At 45.5% G+C, this 10251-nt stretch overlaps 1 protein-coding gene across 1 annotated transcript; it reads left to right on the top strand.

The window, feature by feature from the left end:
* Positions 1-425: 425 nt before the first annotated feature.
* On the top strand, positions 426-8998 carry LOC104618728 (the record flags this gene model as incomplete). Its single annotated transcript, XM_010284402.1, has 9 exons — positions 426-486; positions 1246-1359; positions 3038-4663; positions 5254-5353; positions 6030-6178; positions 6350-6462; positions 7249-7338; positions 8241-8363; positions 8827-8998. Coding segments are annotated over exons 1-9 (2548 nt in total), but the record flags the coding sequence as incomplete, so codon positions are not given.
* Between the last annotated feature and the right edge of the window lie 1253 nt (positions 8999-10251).

The raw sequence follows: 10251 nt of genomic DNA, 5'->3' as shown, positions 1-10251 counted from the left end.
AGGAGCTCCTGGGCTTGGAAAGTACTTGTTTGCTCCAGCAAGATGGAGTCTTTAAAGAACCTTAATTTTAACTGGTGTAATTTCCTCACTGGCAGTAGCAAAAAGACAGTAATAGTAATAAACCCTCAGCATTATTTTTCAAATGTCTTTTTTAACAAGGGTTAATCAACAGTAAAATTAACAGGCCCCTGGAGGGAGCTACCAGCAGCCCACGCTGACTCACAGACTGATATTTATTGCAGCAAGGAGCTCGTTTGCATTTCCTCCCGCATGCGGAAAGGAACACTAACAGAAGAGGTTTGGAGGGAAAAGGGGTGGAGAGCAGGGAGGAACGCAGGCCAGTGGACTTGGTTTGGTTATAAAGAGCTAGGGAGGAAAGAGAGGCAGCATTTCAGCCCGCATCTGGGTCTTCAGCAGACTCTGCAATGGCAGACAGAAAAGCTGAGTCACTGCATTCCTCCATAGGGCTCTTGGGCATTTCCGCAGGTAGGGATCGAGTCTTCTTGGCATGGGAGGATGGGGTTGGGACTAGCTTTCATGGACAACCCCCTTTCAAAGGGGGCTAAGGAGTCTGTTCACTCTGAATCTTCTCTGCCTGGGTAAAGCTTTTAGATCCAGAGATCCCTGTGCCTGTTTCAGCAGCCAAAAAAATATTTGTCTTGGCTTTAAAGTGCTGGCCTGAACTTTTGTACTCGATCCATCCTGGGTGGGAAGCAAATCAAAACTTTTTGGTAGTCATTTTCATAAATTATCTTTATTTGGATGCACTTCCCTCTCTTTTCCTTTTCTAGCTGCTCTTCCTGCAGCTCTGTTTTCTCTGTTCACTCCCGTTCATTTGCTGCTTCTTTGCATTTCATCTTTCTGAGTGCTGCCCCTTTTCATTTTTAGGCTAGTTTTCTGTAGGGACAAGGCTTATGTGATCATCTGTAGAGCGTGAGTGCGTCTGTCTGCCTTTAGCGTAACTGGAATCAGAGAGCTGATTTTTACCTTCGTCTGACAACAGGGGAGCACTTTCAAACATGATTATGTTCAAGTTTCTTAAAACTAGGCACCCAGAAAGAGGTGAGACCTTGGACACAAACCAAGGGTTACAACACTCCCCCATCTCCTTAGATTTCAATATTTTCAGATCTTGTACTGCTATTTTTTCTCTATTCCCTGCTTTTGCCACTGTGGTTCTCTCCTGGTTTTTGGGGCAAAGTTTACAAGCTCTTTCTTTTTTTCCACCTCCCTTGTCACACACAGGATCACTCTTACTGGCAGTGCATTTCTACAGTTTCCCCAGAGCAGCCCCTCTGATCCCCAGCACAGCTCTAGGAGTCCTTCTGTTGATTTTATCATCTCTTTTGGCGTACACAGGTAAGACTCAGAGGATGGCCAGCTTCAAGGCCTCCCCCTTCTATAGCTTTGCATGTATTTGGTCTGCTTTGCCAACAGGTTTATACAAACCGTGGCAGCCTTGCCAGACCACTGATTCATTCTGCTAGAGGAGTATGGCAGCACAGCAATTTTTTCCTATATAGGCAACCAAAGAAATCAATGTTAGTTTTGAACAAATCCTTTCCCGGGATCTCTGAGAGTTTTGACAGACTGAATACATGATTTCTCTAAAAATGGTTCCCAGGCTTTCTGGGAGTACTTTAGGCATCCATGGATTGAAATGTCATGTTGATGTGTAAATGCCAAGAGATCTACTTATCTGAGAGAAAAAATCACTGGCTATAACAAGTCTGCCGAGTTATTTCTGCTTTTGAATTGGGAGCGATGAGGACATGAAAATCCAAGATTTGATGCTGGTGTTTTTTCCTCTACAAAGCAGCCATCTTGGGAGAGACACTACATTTTTTAACACATAAAACATAGGTCCACCTCTTCTCTCAGTCAGTGGTGGCACAAAGCGTTAGTACAAAGCACTTAGAAGCAGCTGTATTGATGGGACCATATGGATTGGACTGCTGGGCAGGTGATGTTTCACAGTTGATGGGAATCAACAGCCTCCTACCAAAAGCAGGAATTTCTGTGCTCCCTTGTTCCAAGAGATGCATACTTGTGTGATTACAGTCCTCTGTAGCCTGAGGACTCATTCAGCAGAGATTTTGCTTCCCTTCCCAACTTGAGTCTGGCTCACAAAGCTCTGTCAGTCTGGGGAAGAAATGAAGCATAGGTCCATTACAAAGCTCCAGCTTGGAAGGAAACTTTCAGTTCTATCCATGTTGATCAGTATCCTCACATCGTGAGGTGAGAAAGCGTAGCAGTAAAAATAAGGTACTTTGTGATATTGTTTGGGGGTAGTAGGTGGGTTCCGTTCAACTTGAAGTATTCTAAATCAAGGTCGTCTTTGTCATTTTGGGGATCAGGATACTGAAGAGGATAGTTCTGGAGAAGGAATGAGTTTTGCAATTCCTATGCTTCTGCCTTCTGAGAAGGCCCAGTTATTTATGGGCATCCAGAAGGTTGTATGACACTTGTGGTTCAAACACTGGACCTGACAGCTTACAGTACAAACAAAACAAACCACCAGGCAACCCAAAAGAAAGAGGTATCAGGACTTGATTTGCATTAATATGTTATGGTCTTATTATTGAGTCTTGTAGGAAACATGAGGAAGATAAGGCAATGGCTTGCTGAACCTTGACTTCCTTAGGGCAAACTGCATGCTGGGCCTGGTACAGTACTTAGCTGAAGGAACTCAAGTACTTTGAGCTCACCTCAGGCATTTTGATGAACACAAATTGTTGTGCTGATGGAGTCTTTACGGTCGTGTCTACACCGTGTAACGGGGCAAGGTGCAGACCTACCCAAACTCGTGGTACCTCTGTCTAGCATCATGCAGGACCTGTGCAGCTCCATGCCAGCATAATGATCATGCTTCCAGCACACCATGTGCCTATAGCACAGCTGCCTGTGCTAACTACCACTTTCTATAACCTGCTGTCTTGAAGTCACAGTTCTGTTTTCATTGTCATTTCTTTCACAGGAATTTGGAGAAGCCTAAGAAATGCCTCCCTGTTCTTGCCTCTCTGCCTAACCATCTCAGTGTTCTGGTGTGGCTATGGAGTGGTCTTCATCCTGGGAGGGCAAGGAGTTTTGAATGACACTGATGATTTCCGCAATGCCTTGGTGCCTGGCCTAGTCACATTTACTTTGGCACTACTCATCATTGCAGTGGTGGCCTTCCTTTGCAGAGAGGTCATCCTAGCTATGATTGCTTCTGCTGTCTCGCTTGCCAGTGCTCATGAAGTTGCCATGCGTTATAGCATAGCTTTTGGTTCCTCTGCTGTGGCTTGCAATTATATGATTGTCTGTTTGGTTGGTGGTTATTTTGCTCTGGGAAGGATTCTCTATTTCCTAACCAAAGAGGAAATTGCCCTCCCTGGCACAGATCTGGCCAAGAAAAAGACCCAGGAACGGATCCAGTCCACCAGTGGCAGCATGAATCATTTTGCAGTCACCGGTCTGATCCTGAACATGCTGTCTGCCAGTGTCTTTGGCTGTAGACTCCTGGGAGTCACTGGCAAACTATTTGTCGGTCAAGTGCCCTGGGTGTGGGCAGCTGGGATCTACCAGATTGGCATCTGCATTTTATCATACCGTGCAATGGATGTACTAATGGCTACATTCTTTGGTTTCACTTCCATCCTGAAATTTGCTGGAGGCTATTGCCTTCTGCACCCAATCTGGCAAGCAGAGGAGCCATCTTTTCCTACTTCATTCCTGGTGGTTTTCTCAATTCTTTTTGTTGTCTTGGCTCTTTTTCTCACTCTTAAGAGCCCGGTGGATGGCTTGTATTTGCTATTTTATGTGGCCTATTGTGTTGCATTAGCTTCCCGTCCCAAGGGATTTTTTGAAGGTGGACCCCAAGGTGTGGATGTGGCCATCTTTGTGGCCTCTGCCTTGATGACTCTAATTCACCTGTACAATGTGAAAGCAAGTGCCAAGATCCCAACAGGGAAGGGTACTGTGAAGGCCCTACTTGCTCGCAGCAGTTTTCTGAAGCTTTGTGAAGGGGCAGATCTTCATGCTCCCTACCTGGGGTATTCCAAGTATGCAGATGCAGAAGTACTTGGCTATGCATGCAGTGTCCTCGCTTCTTTTGCTCTAACAATGACAGGGGACCCACAGGCTCCACTTGCTACTGTTGTAATTCCATGGGTAGTGGTAGCTGGTGGGATCCTTAAGCTTCTAGGTGGCTCGGTGGCCTTTGCCCGGGGTAAAACCTTGGAGAGCAGTGCCTTCATTCTCTATGCTGTCATGTGGATCATCTGGGGCTTGACAAGATATGGTGGCCTCTATGGCACTACCAGAAGCTTCCACGCAGCAGTAGGCATCATTGCGTTCATGCTCTTTAATGGCTTCATTGTCTTCTGCACACTGTTCTTAAACATCGCCTGGTTCTTTTACTCCCTCACTTTCTTGCTCATCGCCATCAGCTTCTTGCTGGATGCCATCCATGCTCTTCCCACTGGCTATGACATTGCTGCCACTCTCATCTTTGGTCTGGTCAGCTTTTACTGCTTCCTGTCTGCCCTTTTCAAAAGCACCTTTGAGGGTTCCTGCTTACCAATGGGTAGGCCCATTGTGCAGCTTAGTGGTGTGGGGGGAGGAATGACCAAGTGCCTTCACCTGCCTGCCAGAAAAGCTTCCTCAGTCAAGAGAATTGCAGGTAAGGGAGATACATAGGGCACAATGTGGGGGTGGAGGGTAAATTCCGTGAGGTTTTGTAGCAGAACATTATTAAACGAACAATTTTCCCATCCAGATGTGGAAACCATGATAATCTGATGACATTTTGACGAAGTGGGTCAAGTTACAAGAGCCATTAGAAGCTAAATACAGTATGGGGGAAATAGGACCAGTTCCTTGATAAGACCTTCATTGAGCAGTGAATTTGCTGCTGTCTATCCTGTATCATATCTCTGTCTGCTCATCCAGTCTGAGATACCTGAGTCCTGCAGGCTGGGGCTACGACTGAAAGCTTTGTACAGAGAAAGCAGGGCAAATGCATGGTGCTTGCTCTCTCCACAGGGCTGAATGACTTCTGGCCCTGATGAACGTGGCCCAGAACTTCCCTAAGTGCCAGATCTCCTCTTGGATGAATGCTAGAAAATGCACTGTCAGAGGAAATGCTTTGTTAGTTGGGAAAAGGAGATGAGAGCATCGAATTGGCTGTTTTTTCTGTGACAGCTCTTCCGTGAATTACAGCCCCTCACTACTAGTCACTCAAGGGGTTCTGCCCTGTTCACATGCCAACAGATATCCTGAAGAATGGAGGGACTTGTGGCATCCCCACAGATACTGTCTATGTGCTTGTGGCAGCCTGTAACCGGCCTGATGCTGTGGAGAAAGCTCACCAGTAAGTATGCCCAGTAAGGGCTTCCTTGGAGAGTCTAAAGAAGCCTCTAGGTCCTACAGCTGCTACTGAGTACTGGCTACAGCAACCATTGAGAGCAATAAGACACATAGCTTAGCCATCATGGGAACAGTGTGGTGATAAGCCTGGGGGAGAAGGTCTGAATGAGGAAAGGAGACAGTTGAGCTGGATTTGTCTTCTAGGATATTGAAAGCTCCTAGCAGGTAATGGAGCCAGGTAGCTTGAATAACACAAGGAAACCCAGAGAAGTGACAAATGGGGCAGGACATTATAATACATATTTGTAGGTACATATTGTCACAACCAAAACCCCTCTTGTGGTTTAACAGAGGCCTCTAGCTGTGCTTTTGTAAGCAGCCAGGACCCCTCATATATATGGGATTTCCTCAGAACTTGTACAATTGGGACTTCTATCCATTACTACACAAGAAACTAAAACTTTGATTTGTAGTATGCATTCCTTATTGGGAATAGTCATTAATGACCCTTCCTGTCAGGTCATCTGTTGAACAGTCCTACTTTTACTACAGACTGTTGACCTGGGGCAGAGCCTACACACCTTGTCGTAACTCTAGGCCTCGCCAACACAATTTCCTTTTCAGCTTGAAAATAAATCCCCATCTTATTTCCAGGCTCATTTTTCTTGTCTCCTTTCCAGGTCCAAGCGCCAGGCTCAGGATCGCCCCATGTCACTCTGGATTTCTAGCCTAAAGCAACTGGAACCTGCAAAGCATTTGTTCATTCCCCTCCTTTGGGACTTCATGGAAGCTGCCTGGCCATCTCCTATTAGCTTGGTGGTTCCCAGAGGTGAGAAAAGGCTGTTACTTCCAAGCTCTCTGGAGAGCTTTGGCTTTGAAACTCCAACTTTAAGTCACACATCGCTGCAACGCCACGTGCTGCATGGCGATATTTCTGGTAAGATCATTGTGTTTGGGCTGATGTACATCTGTAAGTGCCGTGTGACTCTTCCTTGTGCAGGTGAATGGGTGGACTTCCTGGGAATGAAGGACTCAGCTAAATACGTCGGTACCCCTCAGAGCATTGCCATCCGCATCCCCGACTGCTCTGTCACCACACACCTCATCGACTTGGTGAGTGGTCAGAGCACTCTCATCCCAGCAGCAGTGGCAACCAGACCTTGCCATTGCACCGTCTAAGGAACAGGATTGGTGTCAGTCACTAGCACCCAGGTCCTCTGGCCTGCAGGAGGGGAGAAAGATAGTGAGAGGCTGGAGCACTCTGTCAGCCCTCTTGGCATGTCACCTCACCTCTCTTTTTTCTTTTCTCAATGAAGTGAGGACCCAAGCATGTTCAGACAGGTTTGGGGACTGAAATGTGCTAAAATTAATAACTCTCACAAGAAAAATATCATTAAGAAGGCGTGGGGTATCCAGGCAGCTGGCAGCTGATTTTATTGCAGAAAAGAGGGTAAAAGGAATAACCAACAGGTCAGAACATCAGAAAAGATTTAGGTAACAGACACTTTGTCTGATTTCCTGCATAGAACATTTTTGTTGCAAGCACGGGCTTAACTGAAGCCAGAATTACTTCAGAAGGTCACGAATGTGGCCAGAGGAGCTGTGATACCCTGCACGTTCTGCTCATTTCTAGGACAGACATTATAGGTCTTTGGTAATTGCTGTTGCTGGAACAAAATGTTCTTTCCTGATCCACATCAGTAAACCCCAGCTCAGCAGGGTGTTAGTCACTTCTACACAGATTTGGTGGAACTGTAGTTGCCTACAAAGTAGGTGTCTTTACCTGGGTGAGTCACACTGAGTTCTCTTTAGAGACTCACGAGTGAACTTCAGAATTCGTCATCTGTTTTATACAGCAAAACCTGCTCAGAGCTTTTATTCACATTTTTCTGTCACCAGGTTGGCCCCATTGTGGTCACGTCAGCTAACCCAACGGGAGAGGCAGACACAACACACCACAACCAAGTGTATGCCAAGCTCGGAGACAAGGTAACTGGAGCTCTGTGTCTTTTCATTCCAGCTGGTCCCAAAAGATGTTGGGGATGGAAGAATGCAACCACTTTGTTTCCAGTAAGCAAATCAATAGATGATAAGAAGAATCTGGGAAAGCATCTCATTAAAAAAATCTCATGGACACTCCTCATGTTGGTGTCATAATGAAAGAACAGTGTAAAATACAGAACTTGGTGGGAAACCAAAATTCTTCTGATCTGTACAGTATAGTTATGGCTTGGCAATGTGAGTTAGCTCATCTTCCAACACAGAATGATATAAGCAACAAAAAAATACTTCTTTGCTTACAAGCAGTAAGACCACTGATGTCTGAATGCACCAGGGCTCCAGCTGGTGTTGAGCTGTCAGAACACAGGGAATTCCCATCTAAAGCTGAACTGGTCTAAAACTGGCGCCAAAGCTCTAAAATATTCCTGGCTTTTAGAACTTTCATAAGTAAAATGAAAGTACAATGGTCATGCCCATTCAAATGGCTGTCTTTCATTTCACTGCTAAAGCCCGAGTGTACTACGTTTTGTATATTCGTGGCAGCATATGTGAGGGCAGTTTTAAACAAAAGGTGGTACAAATCGTCTACCTCTGACTCCTCAAAAATCTGGTTTTCTACACATTTGCTTTGTGGACGGGTCTTCTTCAAAGCTCCTCAGCTGATGTAAACCTGTCTTTGCTGTACTGCTGACCTACACCCCATAGAACTCTCTCTCTTTGCTTTTATTAACTTCATTCATTACAGATTTAGCCCTTAGTGTCAATACAGTGGGGTAGGAAGGAGCAGAGTTGCCTTTGATAATAATTACCTACTGTTGAGAGGCAGAAACTGCCCTCCCTCTTCCCAAGTGCCTGAGGGAAACTTGCTGTGAACATCTGTTGCTCTTCAGGTGGATGCAGTTCTTTGTGATGGGCCTTCTCCAGAGAACATTGCCTCCACCGTTGTGGATTGCACCAAAATCGACAGTGGAAACATAGGATTCTTCAGAGTTGGTATCATCCCCAAGTCTCAGGTAAAATTAATGTTGATTTTATTTCTCCATTAAGCAGGTGTCAGACTCGGGGTTTCCTAGTTCCATGAGGAGCTGAAGAAATGTGTGATAGCATGAGGAGTTATCACAGGGTAGTGAGAAAGAGCAGAAAAACAGAGCTCCATGTTGCCTATGTCCTGATCCTGCCTCTGGACCACCATTGCACCTCTCTGTGCTAAGCACATTGCTGGGGAACGTGCGGGGTGAGACTGATTAATCTGCAAAAAGAGCTCTGACATCCAAGGTCATGGACCCCCATGAGGCAGGCTCTCCATTTACACCTATCCAGAGACCTCTGAGCAGACAGAAATGCTTAGTGTAATCCCAAAGCTGAGCCCAGACACGCAGCTTGAAAAAGAATAGGGCATTCTTTCAATATCTGGAGAAGAAATTAGTGCTTTCCCCTAATTACTAACCCACTCACAACTGTGTTTACTAATTCCAGGTGCTGCAGATACTGGAGCAGGTGCAGAAGAAACACACATTGATTCCGAAGAGTGGCACTTGCACCACAAAAGGCCAGGAAGAACATCTGAATCATAGCCATGCTGTGCCCAATGGGGTGGGCATGGCTGCCTCGGAAGAGGCAGTGCCGGTGCAGTCCTCCGATGATGGCTGTGAGAATCACACTCGCCTCTGACTCCCGAGCAGGTCAAGCAGTTACGTGCTCACTAGGAAGGTGTTTGCTGGAAAATGACATATTGGGGAATGGGAGAGGTTTCTCAGCTGCAGGGGTGACTTACTCATCTTTCTATGGATACTGCTAAAATATCCCAGTGCAGAGCTGACTTACAAACCACAGTCACCCAGAAGTAAAATTTTCATTTATGGAGACCGCCAGCTTTCACTGAAGATCAGACACGGCCAAAGAAAGTGTTATCGGTGCCAGACTGGCCCCAGAGTAACAGAGGTTTTTTCCTTTCAGTGGGTGTTAATATCTTCAGTTTGGGGCATAGAGTAACATGACATGTTTCATAATGACGTGTTGGGGAAAAACACTGCACAAAACTTGAAATGGGAGCGGGAGAAGGGAAGATGTATTCAGGTATTGCACTGGTGAATATGGTGGACTTTCTAAAATGGGTGAGGCAAAGCATGGCCTTGGGAGCTGGGGCTATCTTCTGACATGTCTTCTCAAAATGGAGGTCACAGAGCCCAACACTAAAAAGAAATGCCATTATCTGAGATGCCATTTTCTGTATTTCACAATCAGTGTGACGGTGGAATTATCATTTTCATTACTCTGGCAATATCTCCTTAGAAGTGCTGGAGCATTATGGAAGACCGTCTCTTCCCATGTTATCTTACACAGAGTATGAATTTCAGGAGATTCATCTGCACTGCGTTTGAGGATGCTAAAAGCTGGTCTCTTGCCTTATAGCATAATTGTACATATCTTATGGTACGTTTCCTCCAGAGTGCAGATTTAGTGCAGAGTGGTAGCTGCTGACCAGGAGGAGGTGAAAAGAAGTTTCAAACCAATGTGAGGAGTTTTCCTTAGCAAAGACTGCATGGCTGTGCAGTTAGTGGCTTGTTTAGCCTCTGAAAACTGTTGATCTTATTCTTACCTGACTCAGGTGCAAGGTGCTGATCAAACTCCAGCTGAAACCAATGAATTGATTCATTGATTTCACCTGAAGTTCTGCTGGAACTTAAGCATAAATGCTGTGCAGTCAGAGGAGTTCAACCTCTCTGAACTATGGCAAAACCAGGTCTTCTCAGCTTGTTCTTACAAAACTGGCTCTCTTCCTGCAGAGAAAGAAAATGCCAGGTAATTGAGTTTGTTAAATCATTTTGCTGGTCTACTTACTGTATCTCTTTGGAGTTTATTAAAACTGATTTTTAGAAAGCAATAAAATGTTTTCAATAA

Source organism: Phaethon lepturus, unplaced genomic scaffold (genome assembly GCF_000687285.1).
Source record: "Phaethon lepturus isolate BGI_N335 unplaced genomic scaffold, ASM68728v1 scaffold1103, whole genome shotgun sequence".
Taxonomy (NCBI): domain Eukaryota; kingdom Metazoa; phylum Chordata; class Aves; order Phaethontiformes; family Phaethontidae; genus Phaethon; species Phaethon lepturus.
Note: the sequence above shows the minus strand (reverse complement) of the source record. Positions and strands in the feature narration are given on the sequence as shown.